Raw genomic sequence first — 25,806 nt, forward strand, 5'->3', positions numbered from 1 at the left:
ACCCAAATGTGAAGAAAGAAGAGCTCATTATATAACAGAAAAAAAATGTAATGAAAAGAAACCAACACATTTTATGATCACTTACTTGGTTAAGGACCCTATGTGAACCAACAAACCTAAATTGTCTTATACATCCAATATCAGTATTGTTCATTCAAATAAATACCACTCTAACAACCAAAAATTAAACATAAAAATCTCAACAAATGTCACCTCAGAAATGCTAAACGGGGGTTACTTTCAAGATCAATAGCAAAACTACTCATGAACTACTTTATTGTCCTCTCTCTTGGTACCTTGTTATCTCAACTAACTGGCAAAGCAGCTGCCACCAACCAATCTCCACACTCCTAACATCTCCACCAAATCCAGGTTTCTGGCTCTCTACTTTCTCCCCCCTCCCCCCTCACTTTCTAGTATTCTTTTTTCTTTACTGTGAAATCTCTGACTTTGATACTTACTCAGCCTGGCTTTGGGGCTTTTCAATTCACACTCCCCTCCCTCAATAGACTGATTCTTCACAATAAAAGTCCACCTGGCAGTACCAGAGTTCTCCACAATCTTTAAGATTCCCTCCTATGTACTTCCTTGTCTGTTCATTTCACAACTGTGAGCAACAGATACATCTTTAAAACCCTTTGGGGGGAAAAAAGTTAAAGAATTCATAGTCTACACAGGCAAGAACGGAAATAAAGGAATAACAACAACAACAAAAAGTACTGAAACACAATAACAAACAAAACCGGAAAGCATGAAATATGATGACAGAAATAAGAGCAATCAATTGTATAAATCATAAAAATGAATGTGAGTTAAACTCCCCTACTAAAATACAGAGAATTTTAAGTTGAATGTAAAACTAAATCAAACTAGATTCTATTTACAGAGATACACTTAAAGCAATGTGACTTTAAAGGTTAATATACAAATGATGAATGTAAAATAAGAAAAAGAAAAACACAAACCAAAAGCAAGTTACCAAAGAAACTGATAATTGACAAATCCAAGAAATTGACCAAGTTGCAATAATTGAGAGTTTTTCCTTAGTTTTTTACACATTGGGTATATAAAAATAAATAACAGCTGGTCAGTGGTGCTCTAATTTTCTTCTCTCTGTACACCATTCACATGCTTGAAATATCCTACAGTAACATCCAATAGTTTATTGTACTGGTTTTCAATTTCAGGGGTACTCTACTCCAGAAAGATATCCTTCAGAATCTGGGCAAGGCTGGTGTAATTTGAGAAGCCTCCCTGCCCCGTTTCTGATTTGATCTTACCTCAAATTTAGAGTTACTAATTCAGAGGATATGCATTATTTATATATCTATATCTATATCTCTATATATTATCAATATGGTATATCTAATATAAACAAATACTAGTCTACCCTGAATGGCGAGGATAGGTTTTTTTTTCATATTACCCATAGAAAACTAACAAAAACATTTAAAGATGTTATATTAACTATAGAAAATGTTCTTTAAAATCTGCACATAAAAATGTAAATCAAAATAAATGAAAAACGGGGGTGTTGCCACACATAAGGCAAACATAAGTATAATATTCTTCATACATAAAGAGATATTTAAATCAATGAGAAAAATGTGACTCCTCCAATAGAAAAATTGAGGATAAAATGTGCTAGGTATATCATAAAAGAAGTACAAATTACCAGTAAACAATGAAAATACTTAATGCCTCTAGTAATCTAAATTTGAGGTAAGATCAAATTAAAGTAATATTCTGATATATTTGGAAAATTTACAAAGTTTCTTTTACCTGTAAAACTTGTCAACTAGGATGAAATGAAAAATAAAATCTTGCATTCTGCTTGCTGGTGGGAGTATAATTTGTACAGTCTTTTTGGCAATTATTTGGCAACATAAAAATAACTATCTTTTGTTAAGAAATTACCATATGTTAAGCACTGTGCTACATGCTTTAAAAACATCTGATAGCTAACATTTATACAGTGCGATCTGATCTGTGTGTCATGTGCGGTCCTGTGTGCTTTACATATACATGGATTCATTTCATCCTCACAGGTATCCTATGAGGTGGGTAGTTATTTCATTCTCAATGTATCCATATGGAATCAGAAGCACAGATATGTGAATTAATTTGTCCAAGGTTACACAGCTGAAAACTGTTAGACTTGGAATATCATCTCAGTTAATATCTTTAATATTCTTCTGAGGTTAATATTATTCTCACATTTCATAGGTTAAGACACTCAAAAAAGATCCAGGAGAATACATAATTTCCCCAAAGTCACAGGGAGGGTAGGCACCAGAGATTTGCATCAATGTCTGCTTGACCTCAAAGTCCAAGACTGACTAATGCTTTAAGAGAATTTGACCTAGTTGTTCCATTTCAAGGGGTTTATCCTACCGTCATTGTCAGGAATTCTTCCAAAGATTTACATACAGACTTTTAAAAAATCATATTAATTATAACAGCAAAAGTTGGAAATCCAGAAAATAAGAGGAGACTGAGACAAAATGAATTTGGGAGAGAGGCAATGGAAAGCAACTGAAGAATTCTAAAGAGAGAGCCACGATGTTTGGTTGCGCAGTGGATTAGAATCATGGGCGGGGGTGGGGGGGGGCGGTGTTCATGAGAAAGAAGAGTACTGTAGTTATCCAGGTAAGAGATTGGAATGGTTTGGCTTGGACAGTAGATATGGGAGAGACGGATCAATTTAGCACATAGTTTAGAAAATGGAATCAATAAACATGGATACATGAGGTATGAACAGAATGTAAAAGTTGAGAAAAATTCTCAAGCTTAATTAACTGGGTGGCTGGAGGTGTCATTTATTTACATTGGGAATGCAGGAGGAGCAGGACTTCAGGTTTGGAGATGGTAAATTTAGAGATTATGAGAAATCAATTGGAAATGTCAATTTTTCCAAATGTCTGCTGGATACACACATTTGGAAGTCTGGGTAGGACGTGCATTTAGGAGTCAATAGTGTTTGTAGGATACTGGATGCTTTGTGAGTCGATGATTTTCCTGGAGCAAGATTGTAGGGGAAAAAAATTAGCAAAAGAGAGAGAGAAAAGGTCCCGGATCTAAACCCTGCGGTTCTCCAAAATGCAGAGTTAAGCTTCAGAGGGAGTGGGCAAAGGACACTGAGGAAAGGGGTCCCAGAACTAGAAGGGTCAGAGAAGGGAAGAAATATTTCAAGAGACAGTAAAAAAGCCACGGTGTAGAATGCTATCGAGCTGTGGAGACCAGGACTGTAAAGTGTTCTTTGGATATTTAAACACAGAAGTTGCTGGTGTCCTCAGCAAGGCAAGTGAGTGGAAGGCAGACCACGTGAAGAAATGGGAACAGCGCCACAGATGCTTCTTGGTAGAGGCACGTTTGGGAAGAGGAGAGAGGGCACAATAGCTGGATGGGACTTTAGATCAAAGGAAGATTTTTGTCATTGCTTTGGGTTTGTTTGTGTTTAACAATGGGTGTTGACAGATGGAGTCTGAATGACCTTGGGCAGAATCCAGCTGGGCAGTGGCTCTAACTTTGGCATGCACCAGCATCACAAGAGGAGGGCTTGTTAAAATGGGGATTGCTGAGCTCTACCCTACAGCTTCTGATTCAGCAGGTGTGGGCGGCCTGGAGAATTTGCATTAATAAAAAGGTCCCAGGTGAGGCTGTTGATACACATCCAAGGACCACACTTTGTGAACAACTGCAGGAGACAGAGGTTAAAAATATGTGAGAGGAAGAGAGACCACCAGTAACAGGTCTAAAAAGGCAAGAGGAGTTGGGGTCCAGAGGACTTTTGAAGATTTTATTTTTGATAGGATAAGGGAAGCTCTGTGAAAATAGGAAGGAAAAGTGAGGAAGGTAAAAAGTAAAAATAATAATGATGGCAAATGCCTATTATACACCCAAAGCCTTTTAAAATGTTTTAGCATTCATTAATTCACTTAACCCCTAATAACAACCCTATCAGTCAAAAAAAAATGCAATTAATGCATATATTTGATAGTAAGAAAGTGACAGAAATTCTTTATGATACATTCTGGAGTTTTTTGATATCTAAGATTATCTAGTATATAAGACTATCAGCTGAGTGCGATAAGGAAGGCAGGTTAGCATTTAGATAGTTTGGAAAAATATAAAATATTTAATGAGGAGAATGGGAGAAGGAAATTACAGACATATGGTAGGATTGGTGTCATTACTGAGTGTCCATCTGAAAATGGGGGTTGAGACTTTTTAGTAATAAATTCCTCATTGTTTTCCAGCCCACTTAGCTGCAATGCGCAGCCTGGGCAAAGGCTTAATCGGATTGGGTTTTTATCGGATGGGTAAAATAAGGGAGGAAGGAAGTGAAAGATACCAGTGTTTTGTTTGTTTGTTTTGTTTTTTTAATTGGTTGTATATTTGGGCTGTAGATTCTAAGGAATCTAAACAAAATGAAGTAAAGTTTGAGAGAGTTGACCGATAGATGTGTTAGAAAGACAATTAAGGCTACTTTAAAATCCATCAAATTTGTCAAGTTATGAGTCTTTGACAGAGGAAAAATACTTTTTTCTATTAAATTTGTTGATGCGTTTTACTTTTTTTTTGGTCAAAGGCTTAAATTTGACTTTCCATTTAAATGGGCCTTAACATTTCATGAGGCTGAAAACTGCTGTCTTACGACACGTGCGGGACTTCGAGCACGGCACCTTGAGTGATGTGCCTGAGTGTATTTCACTCCAGCCGTTCTGCACAGCGTGCGTGCCGCACCGTGAGAAATTGATTCGCTGGTTTGCCAGTCAAACTGCTGGTGCTCTAGTACTCCTCTACCTTGACATAATTAGGTTTAATCAACAATTTTACAATAAATAGCGGTGCTGTGAACTTGGGCTAGTCCCAATGAGTGAACTTTTGCATGGTGAGATAGGTCACTGGTCCCATATGTATATGTAGGATTGCTAAAAGATACATCTTTTTAGGATGTATAAAGATCCTAGGTACAAGGATCTGATTAAAGGCACGAGGGCCATGTGACCTAATCTTTTGGGGATGGCGAGAATATCATCCTTGTAATGAAGCTATCCATAAGAGCCCATAACCATTATAGAACTATCCTTTCCATCCTAGGTGGATAGAGGTGTCCATATCATTAGATGATCCTTGTTGTTTTGAATCAGGCAAAATATAGGAATCTTTAATGCGTTGGGGAAAAAGCCTTGAAGGACGTTTTTATTTAAAGTCAAACCAAAAAGAAAATTAATAAGACCTACTCCCTTGAGGAGTCGCCTTTACCTGTGAAGGTGCTGGTATCAACAAGCTCAGAGCTGGCAGAGGGCAGGTGGGGCGGACCGGGAGCATCTTCACTGTAGGCTCTCAAAATGTACTTCTCAATTACACCTCTAACCACAACAAGTTCATCCCAGGTCACCTCGATGCTATAGCCGTTTATGCTGCGGACTCTTGAGGGAGTTGGCACACTTTGTGGAGCTGTGAAAGGATAAAAGAGAAAATAGGCAAAATGGCAGTTCTGAGAAGACTATTGCTCCTATTCGTCACTTTTAATGGCCGCAGTAAATCAGACTCAACCATTAGCATAAATACAATTTATTAGAGTTGTAACTTTTCAGCACGGATTTAATATGACTGCACATCTTGAGCCATTCAGTTTAAGCGATATTTCAAAACCATCAAAACTCCATCGACATCACGTTCTTTCAAGCCTAGTCCAGGGTTTCCAAAAACATTTAATGTATCCGACATGTTTTAAACATCACTCATAAAGAAGGAGGTGGATGGTAGGCAGGTAACAAGTTCAAACAATATAATGATGTACCCCTTTGAAGCAAGATAATTAGACTGTTATTATACATAGTGGTTTGACACTTTTATATTGTCGATGTATTAGCCAAAAAATATCACAAATGTGGTGATTGTATTGTACTTGAAGGTCTGATCCCGTTTGCCAAATTCAATTGTTTTTCCAACTAATTTTAAAAAAGCAAAGTTCTACCAGATAGGATATATTCCTAATTGCATTTAGGCGGGGTAGAGGAGCTGGTGCCCTTGAGATTCTACAAAATCATTTTCTTTGGAGCATCACAAAATAACACCACCAAACGAGGCAAGTTTAAAGGAACTTGCTGCAAAACCTCACTTATAAGCCAAATCCCCTAATTTAAAAAATCTATAACCTTTAATTATTTATTAGATATTTCTATGGTTCTGATCAGTAACGACTTCAGCACAGCTGACTGCACTGGGAACACTGAGAAAAAGCCCAAGGAACTTCGTGGCAGGATGATGGATGAGAGACAGGCTCTGACCGCTCCTGGACTCCTGAGCCCTGTTGATGGAGGATCACTCTGGTTTTCCCCCATCAAATAGCCTCCTTCTCTGCCTTGACTGTTCAGGCCAATAAAACAGGACAGTGTTAAGGGAAACAATGTGAACGTAATGGATATGAGGAAGCACAGAGGTGAAGAACCACTGTCTGCGCAGGTAAAACACCACGGGCACTTCTGGAAACACACAGGCTACACAATCAAGTTGCAAGTAATGGGACAATGGGAGTGATTTTGATTTTATTAGTTCTGAAATGTGGTACAGAGCAAAGTAGAGTCCTGTCTAACAGATGGTCTTCTCATAAGGGACAGAGCAAAACTGACTCAAAAATAATTAAATAGCGCAATTATTCTCCAACCCTTGGGAGCATGTAGCTGTTTGGTGTTGTGGTCAGATTGTAAATATGAATTTATGGCATAAGACTTTGTGGTCAGATCATTGCTATAAATTCAGAGCTCTATTTGCATACTTTCTCGGTGGTACTCAAAATGGAGACAATTAAGCTATGTAAGTGATGGACTTTCTAGACACCTATTTACGCTGTTGAATTAGACTGAAAGCAGGCTTTATAGTATATTTGTTAATAAAGTAGAGCAGTGTGAGATAGGGGCAGAGGACATGCCAGTAACAAATGAATATTTTACATCAGAGCTTTTTCCAAGCTCTAAAGTTGAAAAGGATTTTAAGGGATCATTCCGTTCATTGTCTTGCCTATAAATAGATGATGATTTAAATCGTCCTGGAAAAGTGTCAAGTTGGCCTCTTCTGGAAAATCTGTAGGCAGACAGCTTTGAAAATTCTTATTAGTAGCCCATCTCAGTACTTAATTATCTTTTAGATTAAAAAGATTCCTCAAAGGATGCCTGTGTTAGTAACCTGTTATTGATAATAAGTATGAGAGGGTATCTTGGTAAAAAAACACATCTTTAGACAAATCGTGACTTGCTAAGGATAATTTTCTTCATGAGGCATAAGTGTCAATCATATGGAAATGTATTTGTCTTTCTGACAAATATTTTCTCCAAAATGGTAGAAGGCTACTGATTTCACAAAACTTTTTTTAATGAACGCCTCCCTGTGATGGTAATATGTGAAAAGATTCTGTGGTCACTGTCAGAAGGACAAAGCACTTATAAATCAGTTATCTGAGATTAGCTCTAATATAGTCCATTTCCTCTTTGTTTCTCCATTCAACTCAAAAAACAAACAAACAAACAAAAAAAACAAATTAGACCACTCAGCAATTTCTATCCTGGGAGAGTCATTCTAAGACCCTGATAGTAAGCACCACGGCAAACATCTGCCATGATGTGATAAAAGACACATCCGCTTCCAACCAGGGTGCAGGTTTCAAATGTGCTCTCCACCGGAGATGCAAGGGGCTATCACCCCTACCTAAAGGTAATCCTGACTTTAGCTTTTCGGGGTCTAAGCAGTTGGTAAAGATTTCCTATTCTTAGGTAAATTACAGTCGATGTGGGCCTATTCCATCTTTAAGACAACCTGAACTTACTTTCTTCTGCATCTGAAGAGGAAAGAATCAAGCCTGAAAAAATCCTTATTAAATACTTGAAAAATCAAAAGCAAGGATCTGCTAAGCATTTTTACCAACGACGGGTGCCTTGGCAAACCAGGGCGTGCTCTGTCACAAGATTATAAACATACTGCTTGCTTCACGGGTAAGAGTCCTTCCTTTTCTTTACATGCACCAACGTGTGCACTTGTGTGCACATACACATTTTAAGATAAATAGTATTTACCTGCTCCTGCTGTACGGCCCCGACTCCAGTCGCTAGGTACTGAACCTCCTTCGTGGGAGGCTGTTACTCGATACAGGTATTCTTAAATGGAAGTAAGAAGTAGAAGGTTAACATATGACTCGTGTAGACTAGTGGTGGGCTGGCAGGGAGGGAAGAGGGGATGAGGAGGAGACATGGAACACTGAATTTAGAGCATTTCCACATTACCTGTGAAAGGCTGGAGACCACTCTCATAAACGCTCTGCTCTTTTCCCCGATAAACCAGGATGGAGTCATTTCCCCTGCAGTTAACAGCACTGTCAGTTGACAGACATCCATCCAGATTGACTCCGATAGCACCGCTGGACACAGATGCCAAGTCAACGACAGCACCCTGTGCAAATTTCACATCTTTCATGCAACCACCGAAACCTAGCAAACAGTAAGGGATGAATGTCACATAAAGGGCTTTAGTGATTAATTACCAATCATTTTTGCCCCCTGTAGTACTACGTTTTGATGAAATTGTGCAAGGGGGGGATTTAAACACAATTTTTAAACTTCCGAATCTCGTTTGGGAGATCCTTTATGCCTCCCCCTGTTTTTTTTTCAGGCTAAGCTGTTGCAGGAAATAGTTATATTTATGTTATTTTGAAAAAATATATAAGCTGATAATTGTAATTTGACTGAATTAGATTCAACTGAAAAGTATGTATTATATCTCTTTAGAAACACATTTTTATGTTTATTCCCATGAAATAAAATCTAGGCAAGTACCCATTACCGTGAGGGGGTATCCACACATCCCTCAATCCTGGAAAATTAAGTTAGCTGTATAAGTCAGTGTCTAAGTGCCAAAAAATAGTATTTTAATGAGCATGATTATTCAAGAAGCTCATTGGGGAAAAGATACATTTTGAGGTTCCTATGAATAGTAGGAGGAAGAATATAGTCTCAAAATATACTAAAATCCTGAGATACTGCTATGAATTCCATAACGATCATTTCATAGACAATGAATCCCAGTTAAATCAGGGAACAGAGGATCTACCACTGTGCTCTACCATTTTCACTGAGTTCCATAATCTTGACTGTGCAAACTGATCACCAGTTTTAGGTTCATGTTCTCATGACAGGGACCAAATTCAGCTCCGGCAACAGCAACAGGGGAGGTTTCCTGGAATGTGTATTCTACTCAGTCAACTTTAGAATGACCACGGGGCATTCAGTTCTGGGAAGTTTAACAGAGAATGTGGAGGAGGTGGGTTTGAAGTGTGCACTGCTCTTTTTTTTTTAGAGAACCATAGGGCATCCTGTCAGCCGGGGAACAGCAGTGGCTTTGAATAACTTGCTATTTTGTGTAAACAGAGATCAGTTCTGTGAGGTTTGGCAATACTCTGCTCAGAAAACTGCCCACAATTGTCAAAGAAGGGACAAACAGACTGTGTTTGAGATCGCTGGAGCACACACTCTCTTTCTTGAACAAAACCCTGTCAAGTCTGAAAGGCCCCAAACACACGATTAGTTCTTTTCAAGATGAAAGCACATCGGCAGGAAATGGAAATAAAACATGATGCAATGATGAACAGTAAAATAAGTTAATGGTAACAAAGACCATATTGTTCTCTTCAGCATTTATATGGTGTGTTATTCTGTCTTCTAACACTTTAAGTTGCAGCCTATTTCCTTTTAAACGCCTTTGCTATTATTCACGTTCCTTTAGGCCCGACTGATCAATACTGCTAGTCTATCTTCAACACACAGTAGATACTCAGTAAGTTGGGTGAATTGAATTGAAAGCAATGAAGCTCAATACAAAAGCACCTGCTTGAAAATTCAGATGCTAATTTCCTTACCAGTAGTAATTTTCTGATGGCCCAGAGCTGAGTCACCTAACTTCTCTGTCCTCGAGTTTCCCTATCAATAAAATGTGAACAGTGGAAAGATAGCTTTGGCAAACATCAGTGTGCCCTTATAAGAAATGTCCCGTTATTGCTCAAGAGGAACAGAATTTCAGGTTCGCAGGATGAAAAGAGTTCTAGAGATCTATGGTGGCAATGGTTGCTCAAAAACGTGAATGCACCAAATGCCTGAACTGTACACTTAAAAATGGTTAGGATGGTAAATCGTACGTTAGGCATACTTTATTACAAGTAAACATGTTAAAAAAAATTTTTTTAAAGAAATGTCTTAAACATTAATACACAAGATGCAATTTTAAATTTGGGAAAGGCCACAGAGGTAGGCTTCCTTCACTCTGGAGATAAAGAAATAAAGGTCCAGAAAGTTGCAGGGTGAGGTTTCTAAGTAGGAATCCTCCTTAGGAAATGGGACTCTGGCCTCAGGCCTTTGGGGGTGCAGATGCCTGGGCTCTAGTGTGGGGTCCTCACAGTATTACCCTCAGGGCAGTCAGAGGGTTTGGTCAAAGTTTGTGCCATTCTTCCAACTCTGCACCGTCAGAAACCCTCCCACCGGAAATACTCCCCAATGACCTCTAAAATATGAATGGGATGCGAGGATAAAAACAGGGGAGAGGGCCTGTCTGTGGGAAGACTAGGGATGCCTCCTTTTCTTGCTTCCCTGCCTTTGGGAAAATCATAAGCGACTCCCCACACCTATCCTACGCCCAGGTCTCTAAGTAACTGGAAGGTGGTCTAGAGCCCTGGGTTGACAGATCAGAGAGACAGTAGCCCTTCTGGGGGAAGCGGTCCAACGATGGGACACTTGGGCTCACAGGATGGCTGACTCTCAGCCCCACTCCTGACCTCTCTGCTCAGGGCTTTGGACAGACCATAACCTGGGACACCATATGCCATGGCCTGCTCACTCCCAACCCAGAGGTGAGTGCTGGCCCCAAGTGTTAGTCCTAGATAAATGCCCATGATCTGAGGTGGTACCTCTTCAGCAAATTATGTTGCCCAGCATCTCCAAAACACAGAGGAAAATTCATTTGCATTGGATTTAAAGGAAGATTGCAACATTAATGGATATAAAAAATAGCTCTAGTAGGACCACAAAATAGAGTCTTTGAAAAAGGATGCTAATGGAGAAGCGTAGAAAGGTTTTTATCACTACTGATAGTGGACTGAAAAAAAATACAGGTAAGTAAACATGATTAGTTTTAATTGCAATTTACTACGTGCATGCAGCACCTCTATATTGTGAATATTCTCGTGTTCACTGTATAAAACATGCAGTTATTTATATAACTCTTACTATTCAAAACATCTGAGTCAGAATCTTAGAGGATAAAGGCATAAAATCTGCATTTTAAATAACCTTTCCATGCAATTCCAATGGATCCTGAATAGTAATAATAGTTAATTTTATTGCATTCTTACTATGTTCCAGCTACTATACTTCAATATTTTATAAGTGGTTTGAGAACCACTGATATGGATGATATTGCAATGATAAAAATTTAGTATTATCCATAAATAAAATATCTTTCAGTATCACAGTCTTAGTCACAGTGTAGATTAAGTTGTTCCCCTTAGGTCTATGTTGATATTTTAAACTTCCATCATTATCATCTTATAATTCCAATTTTAGCCATGTCTCTAGGACCACCATAACAATGGGTTTTGGTGTACTTTGAGAGTAAAATGCCCAATATACAGGGGATTTTTCCTAGATGTAAACAGAATCAAGTAATTTTGCTCCTATAAAGAGTTTTCAAGCTCTTTGTAACCTCAGAAGCCTGAAAACCAGAAGAAGCCCTTATATGAATGTAATATTTTTAGCTGCTGTTACATCTTAAGTGCCTTGAAAATGTCATTACTGTCTTCCACCCCAGATATTCATTAACTCCTACTAGTACCCTTCTAAACGTCTCCTTAGAGCTTGCCATATATTTTCTATTCAAAGGCATTTAAATCTTTATGTACTTACCAAATAGGCAAAGACTGCTTCCTGGAAATTTTAACCATTCAGGGTGCATAGATTTTGAAATATGGAGAGAACATTTTCTACACAGGAACATGTTTGGTGGCAAGCTGGAAGTCTCTGTACTTTCCCCACTTGATAGAAAGGAACATCGGCCAATGCCCATGAAAGGGAGCACTTGACTATAATAAGGAGAGTGGGCTTTGACTCCAGGCTGCCCGAGATGGGTAGGCTTGCCATCTGCTTAGTAGGCATTGACCTTGGGCAAGTTACTTTCCTCCCTGCCCCCAAGTTTCCCCATCTGTAAAGTGGGGATAGAGATAATAATACCTGTCTCGTGGGCTTGTTATGAAGAACTGACTCACTTATTCTCACATTAGGCTCTCAGAACCATGCCTGTCACACAGTATGAACCCACTGTTAGCGTTTTTAATCAATAATTTCTCTGATTACGTCCAAACTCCTTACATGAGTTAAAGGCTTGCTTTAGTTGTAAGTCACACATTCACGTACTTTTCCTTTCCTCGATGGTTACGCATAATAAATGACACACAGACTTTTCACAAGTGTGCTTGAAATTCAAGAAAACCCACACTTTCAAGTGCTTTGCTGCATGAGAGCTCCATCGAAATGCATGGAGACAAACAGCATTTAAGTCAGAAAAAACCCAGGGAATTTAAGGCCATTTTTCTTGGCTGTACACTCCAACCTAATTTATTTTTTAATCTGTAAATACAGATAATGGTCAGTATTTGAAAGAACCAGAACCACGTGTGTTCAAGAAAAACATACGAGGAAATATATATAATATATATAATAATTATAAAATAATATATAATTGTAATTTATATATATACACATGTGTACAAACATATATATAAATTACAATTACATTTGATGAAGATATGTTAGAATAAATATATTGATTGTAAATACATATGAGAGCACACGCTTAAGGGCAACATACAAAACTATTTGAAGAAGTGCTTTGTGATTTTTTTTTTTTTTTAGAGCTTAAAATTCTTCCAGAAAAGGGGTGAGTAGTTATTGCTTTCAGCCTGATTCGACTGCTTTGTCTTGAAACACAGAACCACCAAGACCTGGTAGGACCAGGGCTGTACTAACTTGGGAATTCCTCCCAATGGAGTTTACCTTGTTCCAGCTTCAGGTGTTTATAAGAGTCGTGCAGCTCCCGTGGGGTTCCTCCCACATAGATGGGGGAATTCACCATCAGTGGCTGAGCTCTGGACTCTGACACGTGCTCCATCAGTTCATTCATGCTTGTTGATAGGACGGAGCCTTTCTTTTTAATGATCACTTTATTCCACTTTCCGTCACAATAGGACAGCCCCAGCCAGAGATCCACTTGTGTAAAGGTAAGACTAGTATTTAACCGGAAGCTCAATTTTCCACTCTTCAGTTCCATCTGTATTTCATATTAAAAAGAAAATAGGTATATAAAAGGACTGCAGAATGGCAGTTTGGAAGAGAACAGAAGGTCAACTTTTTGAAGAGAAGCAAGAAATTTCCCTGAAAGCACTCTATAAAAATGTCCCACTTTATTCTAAGCAGAACTAGAGTAACACATAATGAAGTACTTTGCAAGCTTATAATTGACATGACGGATGTTGTAATGAGTCAAACAAATTTATACCCAGTAATGATGATACGATGTAATGCAATATTACATAGGCAAAACCATTTTTTTTCTTTTTGATGCAGCATAGGTAGAAGATTAAACCCTAGCATAAGTGACTGAATAACTGAAGAGAACAGTTTAAACTATGACCCTATTTTTATTTGAATCTTTAGAAAATGAGAAAATACTACTTCATATATCAATTTAATTTCAGGGAAAAATATGACAAGACAATAAGAAAATGAAATGTCAAGCCTGATTAAGCTTATTTTAACTGGCTGGTGAACTCAATTTCAAATTTGTAAAATGTATTTTGATTCAATATTTCAGTGTTACTATTCTAAATCTCTAACTAACCTAATTGCTTCTATGTCTATTCTTTTAGATTAAAGTGCCATTTTCTAATACGAACATATTTTACCCACATTTTCATGGCAAAGGAAATGCCTCCATATGTTTTTCTTCAAAATTTTACTCAATAATTATTTTACCTACTATGTTTTTATTTTGTTAGAAGTCAAATTACTGACCATAAGGTACTTAAAAATTTGAGATCATGTCAATGAAACAAATTAAATAATGCTATATAGAAAATTATGCTTTTCTATGTAAAAATCAACTTTGTGAAGTACATTGGGTAAACAGTCATTCATTTTTTTATCCTTTCATTCAATAAATATTGATTCCCCTACTATGTTCTGTAAACCTGCTACTACAAGAGAAATTGTTCCCAAGAATTGCACTGTCTTAATAGCAGAGGCAAACATGTGCGGTAATATTATAAACAAGATGCAGATGGGGTACAAAGAGATCGGAGAGAAGATACACCTTTTGTTCCCTGGGAATTGGGAAAGGTTTGAAGTAAGGTTTTTGGAAATATGTAAGATTCATGGAGAATCTCCAGCAGGAAGATTAACATGTTCAATGGCATGGGGACATGTACGAGCACATTAGGTTTAGAAAAAGGTATGAAATTAGATAAAAGGATACATATGGGGGAAAGAGAAAGAAAGAGTTCTGCCAGGTATGTAGAAGCAAAATTTTGGAGGATTTTGAGTGATATGGAAAAATAATCATTTTTCTCTTGTCTGCCTGATGCCAAAAGCCCATATTCTTTCTACTAATATCTTACACTAAAAGTTCACCCTTCTGGTCATAAGAAGTACATCCTATAAAAATGTTCAGAGTAGCCTTATTCACCATGGCAAAAACATGGGAACGACCACTACTTCATTGAAATGAGAAGAGATATATTATTACCCAGCCATGAAAAATACATGGAGAACATGAATAACTCAGAAACAATGTCAAGGGCTAAAGCAATTGCCTAAAGATAGAAACTTTTACAAATTTCTAAAATAAAGATTTTTAGGCATTCACTCATGATGTTCAAACTATGAAAATGCAAGGAGATAATAAACACAAAATTATGATTTCATATTACCCCTAGAGGGAGACAGGGAAATGGGCTAAGAGATGGCCTAGAGGTAGATGCAAAAATTTGATAATATTTTAGTTCTTGGGTTGGGTGGTAGGTTCATGAGTGTTCATTGTACTATTATATTTTATTTTATATGTGTGTGTGAAATATTAAATATATAATATATATTCTTTCAACACTATTATATAAAAGATAATAAAGGAAGATTTTTCATATATTGGGAAGGTAAATTTCATTTCCTCAATTCCTAATATTTAGCCTGTATGGTTAAAATTATAATTTTCAAAGTATAATGGTCATTTAAAAAATCATCATGGTCCTAAAATACAAAATGTTTCATAGGATTCCAAAAGTGAAAATGACATGGGGGTAAAAATAAAAGCAAAAGTGAATTTGGAAAGAAACCCTAATTAGGTGTAATGTAAACACATGGTTTATTGATTTTAAAGTTGGATCTAACATTTTTAAGTAAATTAATTAACATACAGCAAGAAAATCAGGTCCATCTTTGTTGTAAATGAAAAGAAGCAATCCATTCAATTGGTCAGTTCTGAACTTAAAGGAAATTTCAAAGTCCATTCCACCATGAAACAAATATGGATAAAGTTCCAGGAACCCTTTAGAGAAAAAAACATGTACAAATTAGCATGCGCAAAGCAATATTATTAGCATCGTAAGGGTGTCATAAGACACCCTTAGGACATACTCTGTCGTTGAATAAATCTCTCACAAAAGAAGATGCAGATCAATGTTAAGAAATTCACCTTGTAATGTACAGAAGTGGCAGAATGAACTTGACATACCTTTTAAGAGGAAGCAAGTTACTAAGTCATGTATACAATTAAGACTATTACTAGTTTATCTAAGTATTAACAATAAGTAGTTGCAACTCCGGATAATGACAGTGATGAGAAAAAGCAACGAAAAAGTGCACAGAGTATAATATTATTTAGCTTTCTGTTCTGAAGGTAGTTTAATGAACTTAATATCTAACCAACTTAGTTATAAATGTAGCAGGCAATAGTGGGCTTTTATTCCAAAAATAAGCTATGGTGGCCAAGTCACCATATTCTCTGCCACTCCTTACCCTGGGTGGCTGCTAGACAGAGACTGTAGGTGGTGCGTATGTCGGGGACACTGCGCTTCACCTTTGCCACAGCCTTTGGAGCAATGGCAGTGATGGTGGTTATATTCTCTAGCTCTCCCTTAAGGCCCTACCTACCCCATCACACAGCTGAAATTTTACTCTTAGGAACAGTGTCAGTCTATATCATGGGATAAAACAGATATTGTGTGGATTAGCCTGACAAAACAAAACTCCTTTGAAACATCTGAGTAAAACTATATTCTAAGTAAAAAAAGTGGACTTACAAATGGACATTAGTGGCACTACCATAGGTAAACCCCAAACTGCCAGAGATCTTACACGTGAATATGTATTTATGAGTCTTAACTATTTATATTATATATTCAGACGTTGAGAACATATGTATGGGCATCATGGCGTAACTAGGTATTTCTGAGATAGCAGGTTCATATGAGGTCAAAATAATTGTATCACGAGAGATTAAATTACACCAAAGATAGAACATACAAGCTAAGCAATGACCAGTGTCTATTCTAGAACCTTACCTGTCCCTAGGAACTGAGCTCCCTCTTGTAATGAAGTGGGGCATCCCTCCCAGTTGTTATACACATTGATTTGCTCTTCAGAACTCTGCCAAACCAGACGCCCCCAAACAGCAGAGGGATTATAATTCTTCATAAAATACACATCCTTGAGACAGCCCACAAAACCCTTTCGGATTATGTCTGCAGGGGTTGAGAGATATCAAGAAATATGTATTCTGAGAAATTCTTTTCAAGCAATGAATTTGATGTGCCATTAAAATCAAAGAAATAGGCAATAGCTCTCACTACCTACTTACTACAAATTTTTTAAAAAATTTCTTCTTTTAAGATTTTTTTTTTTGATGTGGACCAATTTTAAAGTCTTTATTGAGTATGTTACAATACTGCTTCCGCTTTATGTTTTGGTTTTTTAGGCTACGAGGCATGTGGGATCTTAGCTCCCCGACCAGGGATTGAACCCGCACCCCCTGCATTGGAAGGCGAAGTCTTAACCACTGGACTGCCAGGGAAGTCCCCAAACTTCTTAATAACTCATGTAAACACAACACCATCAGCTAGGGTAGGTGGTAACAATTTGTAATGTTTTGCTTTGGTTCAGACTCATCTGCAGAAACAGATGTTTGCACAAAAACCTTGGTTTTATAGTAATAGCAAGACTATTGCCTCTTGAACTAACAAGGGGATCTCATCTGCCACTGGTCTTAAAAATAAATGTGCAATAACACATTTTAAAAGTAAGATTTAAAGGAAGTCTATCTATTAAATCTATAGTTCAGTTCCCTCGTTATTTTGACCTAGTCTGTTATACAAGTAAAGCAATAATTTCATTTCATTTTTAGGAATTAATGTAATGTTAAACTTAATTTTTGAACTCCCCAGACCAGGTAGGTGTGGGGCTTATGAATACAGTAAGTAGGGTGGTCATAAGAGGTTGGGAAAGAGAGAAAGTGAGCAAATGAGAGAATTAGAGAGCAAAAAAAAAAAAAAAGCAGAGAGGGCGAGAAGGCACCTGAAGCTGAGGTTGCATTTCATATGTCAGTGTCCTTACAGGTCAGTGGAAAGCTTAGTTCTCAGTTTTTGAGTTCATGACCTGATCTTAGGGAAGGTATTTACCAGCAATCAAAGTTTTACAAGGTCAATTTATATGCACAATGTCAAATTATTTATTTATAATGGACAGATGTCATCTACGGGAGGGATACTTGGTATTGGGGTATGCTCTCCTCCTGATGCCTGGATATACCAGAGACAAGAATTATGCTTGGTGGGCAAAGAACTAGGACAAAGACTTTCTTCTCTCTTTCTTTCAATCAGTGTGTGTGTGTGTGTGTGTGTGTGTGTGTGTGTGTGTGTGTGTGTGTGTGTGTGAATGTTTTCAAGAGACTTCTCCACCAGCCTACAGTAGCCAAATGAAAGCCCTCTCTTCTCTACAGGTATTTCTATGGAGGTAACTATAACCAGTCTTGAGGATTTAAATATATCTTTCTCAAAAATTCATTGAAAGTTTTTGATCCCTAAATAACATAGCTTTGACTGAAATTAGTGTAATTCATTTCAGCAAAAGTTTAATGAACTCCTTTTACATATCAAGAACTGGGTACTAAGAATTGAAATGCAAGTAGTACATGGTTCCTTTAGAAAAGAAGAGACCTAAAGGAAATTTTTGAAATACTGATGTAGGAAATACAGCATGAGATAGAAAATAATACTATTACCCATAATTTAACATAATGTAACTTGATTCTAAAATGTGGTGACAACATATAAATTCTATACCTTTCCCAAACTCACCAGAATCCTTCCTGAGGATGGTATAACCCTGCGGCAGCCCTCCCACAAACACTCCTGTGTTCTCTCCAATAACAGTACTACCATTCAGGGTGGTCGAGGAGCCTATGGATAGAAAAGGAGATGAGAATTCCAACTTCAGCAGGATAATCTATTTCTACTAATTTAACGAATGACTAAACCCTTCCCTGGGCTTCTGGACACCACTCTTTCTTGGTTCTCTACATATCGGCTACTTTTCTTCACTGGTTCTTCCTCATCACCCTAACATCTTGATGCTGGAATGACCCAGACTTCCTCCGTTCTCAGACCTCTTTCTCCACCTACACAGATACCCTAATCCCCTCTAGAAGGATGAAGAGAGAGCTGGGTACCTGTGCTAACTGCCAGGGTCAAAGATCAGAAGGGGCCTGGGTCCTTGACTGTGTTGCATAACAATGCAAATCTGTTGAAATGTCTATCTTACTCCATCATTTTTGGGGAGAAAGGGGATTTTTTTTTTTTTCAGAGCCCAAACAACTCTAATTAGCCCTACTTATATCTGGGACCTTGGCTTTAAATACCATCTTTAGCTGACAACTCCCAATTTTTTATCTCTAGTCTGGAACTCTTCCCTGAACTCAGATCCAGGAATCTGCTTGATATTTCCACTTGGATGCCTCATAGGTACCTAAGACTTAACATGTTCAAACTGAAATCTGAACATCTCTCTCTGAATCTGCTTCTCCCACTAGCTTGCCCACCTTAGTTATGGTAGTTACAGTCTAAAGACCCCAAACATTGCAGTCATGCTCTACATTAGGGGTTAGCAAAACTCTTCTGTAAAGAGCAAGGTAGTATGTATTTTCCTCTTTGTAGACCATACAGCCTCAGCAGCCATAGACAATACCTAACCAATGGGTGCAGTTGTTGCCAATAAAACTTTATAAAAACAGGCATGGGCTGGATTTGGCCCACAGGTGGTACTCTGTCAACCCCTGCTCTACCTCAATCAAATTCTTTAACATTTACAATACATCCAGATTTCTCATTATATCCACAATTCCTTCCCTGGTTCAAGAAATGATCATTTCTTATCTGGATTATTTTAGAATTATTGCAGAAGCCTATTCACTGGTCTCCATGCTTCTGTAATGAATTAATAAGCAGAAACCTCAATTAAATAGAGTTGGGAGACCAGAAGGTAGAGCTCTCACACCTTGTAATGAAGGCAAAGCCAACAGGAAGAAGAAAGACTTTTCTTTCCTGGCAAGGACTCAGCCAATGAAAAATCATGAACACTTCGTTTACTACAGTCCTCCCAGCTTCCTGTTCACCCTCTGTAAAAGTGTTCTCCCTCCTTTGCCATGCAGGACTTGCACTTGGCTTGCCATGGTTGTAGACCCTGAATTGTGATTCTCTGCTGATCCCCAATAAACCCATCTTTGTTAGAGAAATATCTGACAGTCTATTTGTTTTAGGTCAACATTTTGGTGGACCCTATGGGGACCAGAGAAAACCCCTGAAGGCTCCAGTTCTGGTGAACAAACAGGTGTGGTACCTACAAAGAAGCCCACTGTGCTCACTGCTTACCCACTGTGCTCACTGCTCTTACCAACCCTGGAATTTGAAGGTAAATCTTTCTCCTGGATCTGAGCTCACACCCTCTTTGCATTTGAAGCTCTCCAGGCTTTATGCAAGTTGTACTTAAAGGTTTTGTCCGGTTAAGGCCTTGTTCTGTACCTGAGTACTCATTTGGAACTTCAGTCTAATTTTGAGATCAGACTGTTTCAACCAAGACTGGCTGAGAAGTCATCAGCCCATTCCTTCAGGAACGAGGCTGCTTCACTGAAACTGTGCTGGCTTTTCAGCCTTCAGCCCATTCCTTTGGAATTAGGGTTGTTCTTTGGAAATGACTGAAAAGCCTTGGGCCTGATTTCTACAGGACCAAACTGTTTCCCTAGAATTGGTTGGTATTAATTTGCATGCTGTTTGAGTTGCAAGCGGTTTGATTTGAACTGTAAGCTGTTTAAAAATTATTCTTTCACTCTGGAGACAAACCTCTGAGTAACGAGATCTCAGTTATCTACATATTTTGAGGGAGCCCCTGCCGACAGGGACTCTGGACAATTTTATGTTTAAAAAGTGTGGTCTTTCCTCATGTGCATTTCCAACTAAATGGACCAAACTGATCTAAGGCAATTTAGAATAGCAATGGCCATTATGGGGAATTTTTGGAATCCTCAAAGTTAATTGGACTACAATAGCTCAGAAATTCCCAGAACTGAATAGTATGCCTATTTTGATTGGCATGTTGAGGTTTCCAAATGTAATCAGGAACCTAAAATTGCCTCTCAGTAAAATGAGATTTTAAGATTAACTGAGTCAAATATGTGGATAAAGAAAGACAAAGTGGCTCTCCACGCCTCAGGCTTTTCTTCCTTGGCTTCTCTGTCTCAGGCTTGACCTCTGGTACCATCTTGTCTCTCTTCCTCAGCTCCTCATGGCCAGACTCATCTGGAACCATCTTTCTCCTTTCCTTCTCTACTGCCTATGCCTCCTCTAGACCCTCAGTTTCCCCCCCTTAATAATTCTCTCACCAAACTTCCCCTTTTCTCTGAAACTCTCCCCACTCCCTTTTCCTCTGAACTTATCAGAACCTGTCCCTTTAAAATTAAGCCTTCTGAGGTTCCAGAAGCTAAACCCTTAATTTCTTATATTCCCTGGATTAAGCCCCTGCTCCCGGGGCTGAACTGCAATCCACAGTCAAAGATATACCCAAAGTAACTGAAGATTGTCACAGATTTGCTGAGGAATTTAATGTAGTCATTCAAACTTATCAACTTGATTTCTCTGACGTACCTTAGCTAATTCATATGTTTGTTGGTGATGGCCAGACCCAGCATTGGATCAGAACTGCTAATTGGGAAAATCCTGAAAGGTCTCTAGGATAACAACCAGGAGATCAGCCCTCTAACTTATTATATGATCAGGCTTGAGCAATCACTAGGTGACTTCACTGAGCAATTCCTAGGGTTTTTCCAAAGACTGTCAACTGGAACAAAATTCAGGCTTGCACACAAAAATCTGATGAACCTGTTCATTATGATTACAATTGAATTCAGATTATTTTTATGCAAAACTTTGGTCTTCCACCAGATGTTGATTCCACCTGGGTAGCTTTTAATTCCATGTTTATTAATGGGCCAAACTGGGATCTTTCCTTTCTAATAAAAAGGACCAGGATGGAATGGAAAACTATGTCCCATCTAGTTTTGATTAATCTGGCAAAACTGCTCTCTCACACTATAGCTGAATCACCTAAAAGGAAGACTGCCTAAATTCTTAAACTTCAACTACAGCAAATGAAGGCTCCTAAATGAAACTAAAATCCTCCTAGTTTCTGGCATTATTGAAAATAGCCAGGATATTGGAAAAGAGACTGTTACAAATTTAAGTGCTTTCAGTGTCTTCAGCCCTCTGACTAACCTTTCCAACATCCTCCAACTACTCAATGACAGGCTCTGAGGAACTATAGGGGCTCTTCCCAATTCTCCATCTTAATCAGCTTAAAGAAATGTTTCTCAAGATTGGGGTTGAATCTCTTCCAGTCCTAACTGACACCAGAGTCACACACTCAGTGCTCCATCCCATTACTAAAAAGCAGCCTCTGCCTCCGAGTACTAACACAGTTCAAATAGTGGGGATCTCTAACGAATCTCAAGAGGTTCTTGTCTCTGAACCTATTCCCTTTCCTTTAGGCCCTTTGAGAGACATATGTATTTTTCTCCTTAGTTCCTCTGCCCCTACCCATTTATACTTCTTCTTGGAGAAGTATCATGCTGGACATTCTTTCTTCCAAAAGGAGGAAATCATTCTAGAATTTGACAGTAGCCATCAAAATCACCAACCAGGTAAATTAAATGACCCCTTTGACTCTTTTATTTGTTCTGTCTCTGACAGTTCTAGAGTGGATTTTGGAAACACTGATCATTTGTCCCTATTGAATCAGCCACCACCATCTTTATGGGCAAAATCTCCAACTGATATTAGCAACTTCAAAGAGCACCCCTTCCCATCAAGATTCAAATAGATCCCTCAAAACCTCTTCCCAGAATTAATCAATACCCTATAAGTAAAGAAACCCTTCAAGGCATAAAGCCTATAATAGAAGATTATAAGGCTCAAAACCTCATTATGCCTGTACTAATTCCTGTAAGGATGCTATTTTACCTGTGAGAAAACCTAAAGGCTGAGGGTAGAGGTTTGTCCAGGACCTCTGAGCAATAAGCAACATTGTTATCCCTAGACGCCCTGTTGTTCCTAATCCTCAGACGTTCGAACATCCATTCCCACTGGAAGCAAATTCTTTACTGTAATTGATTTATGCAGTGCATTCTTTAGTATTCCACTTGATGAAGCTAGCCAACACCTTTTTACCTCTACTTGGGAAGAAAAACAATTCACCTGGACAGTAATGCTCAGGGTTTTACTGAGAGTCCTTCTTATTTCTTGTAAATCCTGAAGGTTGACCTGGATGATATAAAGTTCCCTACAGGTCTACTTTGTTGCATATGTGAATGATTTGCTTCTTTGATCTTCTAAAGCCTACTCACAGGAAGACAGCATCCACTTTCTAAAGCTTTTAGCCTTAAAGGGACATAAGATTGACAAGGAAAAACTTGTAGTTTGCCCAAACCCAGGTTTGATATTTAGGGCATCTGGTATCAGAACAAGGGCTACACTTTGATACAGATAGACTTCATAGTGATTGAGGAACCTGTTTTACTGGCCAGGTACTTCAACAAGTCTGTGGCATCAATCCTCTGATTTAGTCGATCATAGTAATGGCATTATTAAGACTCAACTGGCAAAATTCGTAGAGGTCATACAAATACCTTGGCCCAAAGCATTGCTCTTGGTCCCTCTAAATCTCAGATCCACACTTTTTGTAACTCAAAAATTCTCACCCATTGAAACAGTCACAGGGCACCCAACACACTTGGTTACTGCTTTTTTTGACCTACAACTGAAAAGAGGAGAGATACTCCAATAACACAAGGGCCAAATTGCTCCTATTAAAAATAACCATGTTTTGGTAGAGCAATCTTTTTACAGTGCATTCTCAGGAGACGAAGACCTTAAGCATCACACCTTGCAACCTGAAGACTTTATCTACTGGAAAAGACACCTCCAGAAGAACTTTCTTCAACCTTATTGGAGAGGCCCCTATCAGGTATTGCTAACCAACCCTTCTGCTGCCAAAGTCCAAGGAATAGATTCTTGGACTCACGTGACACACCTAAAGAAAGCACCAAATTCTGAAGGGACCTCAAAAAGTCTGGTAACCTGAAAGTAAATATTTCCCAGAACTGAAGTAGACAACACCTGATGAGGCAGCTTTCTGAAGATATTTGGACCAGGTCTTTAGGAAGTTTATTGCCAAACCTTTGACAATGACATAATGCTTCAGATGATCTCCAATGTCTATGATCTTGATAACATATGGAATTTAGACAGAAAGTGTCTGAGAGTTCTCCCTTCTACCTTCCCTTGTTACTCGAATATGACCTCAGTAGGTTTCCAATCTGTGCATTCCCTTCTGATATGAGACCCCACACACAGGAAAGGTCCTTCCTGGCATTGAGGGACAAAAAGCCATTGAAACTAGAAAAGCTGACTCTTGATCAGTGATGCTCTGAGAGAAAGATCATGATCAAAAGGAGGACATATAAAAATTTAATAAACAGAAACCTCAATTAAATAGATTTGGGAGACCAGAAGGAGCTCTCATGCCCTGTGGTGACAGCAGAGCCCAACAGGAAGAAGAAAGACTCCTCCTCTTTCCTGGCAAGCACTCAGCCAATGAAAAGCCATGGACTGTTTGTTTACTACAGCCCTCCCAACTTCCTTTTGCCCTCCATAAAATCATTCTCCTTCCATTGCTGTGCGGGGACTTACAAGTGGCTCACCATGGTTGCAGGCCCCGAATTGCAGCCTTCTACTGAACCCAAATAAACCCATCTTTGCTGGAAAAACATACGGCAATCTATTTGTTTTAGGTCAACACTTCCATCCTTGTTCTCCTTAAAACTTATCCCCAAAAGAGCAGCCAGAGTGTTCCTTTTAAAGAAAGAAGTCATGTCATGTTACCCCTCTCTCAAAATTCTCCAATGGCTTCCCTCTTTTCAAGTAAAAGCTCACAAAGCCCTATGTAATACAGCCCCAGTGGCCTCTCTGATTTCACATTGTAACACTAGTCCCTTCAACCTCTCTTTCCCACATTGGCTTCCTTGTTGGTCCTTGACATGGCACATATCGTATGCTCCCACCTCAGGGCCCTGGGACCTACTGTTCACTTGACTTGAAACATTCTCCTAGACATTTGCCTGGTTTGCCCTTTTATCCCCTTTAGGTCTATGCTCATATGTCACCTTATCGGAGAGGCCTTCTCTAACAGTCTTTTATGAAATCAAAACATCCCTTCCCCAATACACACACACACACACACACACACACACACACACACACACACCTTTTCCTCTTATCCTGTTTTATACATTCTCAGAATGTACCACTACCTGATATTTGTTCAATATTTATTTATTCTGTTTCCTGCTCTTCTCCCACCTAAAGTGTAAATTTTCCTCCTTGTTTCCAGAGTTCCTAGAGCAGTAGTAGGTGCTCATTAAAATTTCATATTTTCTGAATGAATTAATAAAAGCCTGCATCATCGTATAGGTACTGTAACATTTACAATTACATGGGGATGGTAGACAGGGAAGGATAGAAAGAAAAATAAACTTAGAATTGCAAAGAAAAAATACATGTCCCAGAACGCTGCCTACCAACTGTCTTAATTGGAAGAAGTTGTTTACCTTTTGGAGCCTTAGTTTCCTCATCTCTAAAATGCATATAATAACCGAGGTCATAATAGAGGAACATAAGGAGAGAACATAAGTAAAACATAAGTAAAAGGAAAGTAAAAGCCCTTGCAAATTGTAAAGACCTGAAAAAGATACAAAATTGCTATTGATGGCTTTACTCTTATTTTTGCTTTACTGAAACCCTGCAGAGAGGAGAAGATAGTTGCCAAGACTTCATCATTTTAGGAGCACCCAAAGGCAAACTCAACAGCAATTTAGATGAAGTTGAGTGGAGATAAAGGTGAAAGAAGAAATGAACAAATATAAACAACAGAAGAGTACGGTAACATCAGCACATCAGTAGAGCCCTTTATATATGTCAAAGATCTTACCTGTATATTGCCCATCAAGTGTGATTTGGCCGAAATCCTGATGCCTAATTGCGATTATCTCATGCCATTTGCCATCATTATATTGTTTACCATCATCATTAGTTGTGGTAACTTCTACTGCAGACCC

General features: G+C 38.4%; 1 protein-coding gene across 2 annotated transcripts in view; it reads right to left on the bottom strand.

Annotated features, from left to right (window-relative positions):
* Positions 1–25,806, bottom strand: part of USH2A (usherin) — a 794,931-nt gene that overhangs the window by 443,421 nt on the left and 325,704 nt on the right. For both annotated transcript variants that reach the window (XM_082428283.1, XM_082428282.1), the window contains exons 22-29: positions 25,680–25,806; positions 18,446–18,547; positions 16,655–16,834; positions 15,509–15,639; positions 13,095–13,368; positions 8,286–8,489; positions 8,079–8,159; positions 5,269–5,463 (exon numbers count right to left, since the gene is read on the bottom strand). In XM_082428283.1, the coding sequence (XP_082284409.1) occupies positions 5,269–5,463; positions 8,079–8,159; positions 8,286–8,489; positions 13,095–13,368; positions 15,509–15,639; positions 16,655–16,834; positions 18,446–18,547; positions 25,680–25,806 (1,294 nt within the window). The remainder of the gene's footprint in view (positions 1–5,268; positions 5,464–8,078; positions 8,160–8,285; positions 8,490–13,094; positions 13,369–15,508; positions 15,640–16,654; positions 16,835–18,445; positions 18,548–25,679) is intronic.

The sequence above is a fragment of the Balaenoptera physalus genome, assembly GCF_965194825.1.
Source record: "Balaenoptera physalus genome assembly, chromosome: 1".
In the NCBI taxonomy this organism is placed as follows: Eukaryota; Metazoa; Chordata; class Mammalia; order Artiodactyla; family Balaenopteridae; genus Balaenoptera; species Balaenoptera physalus.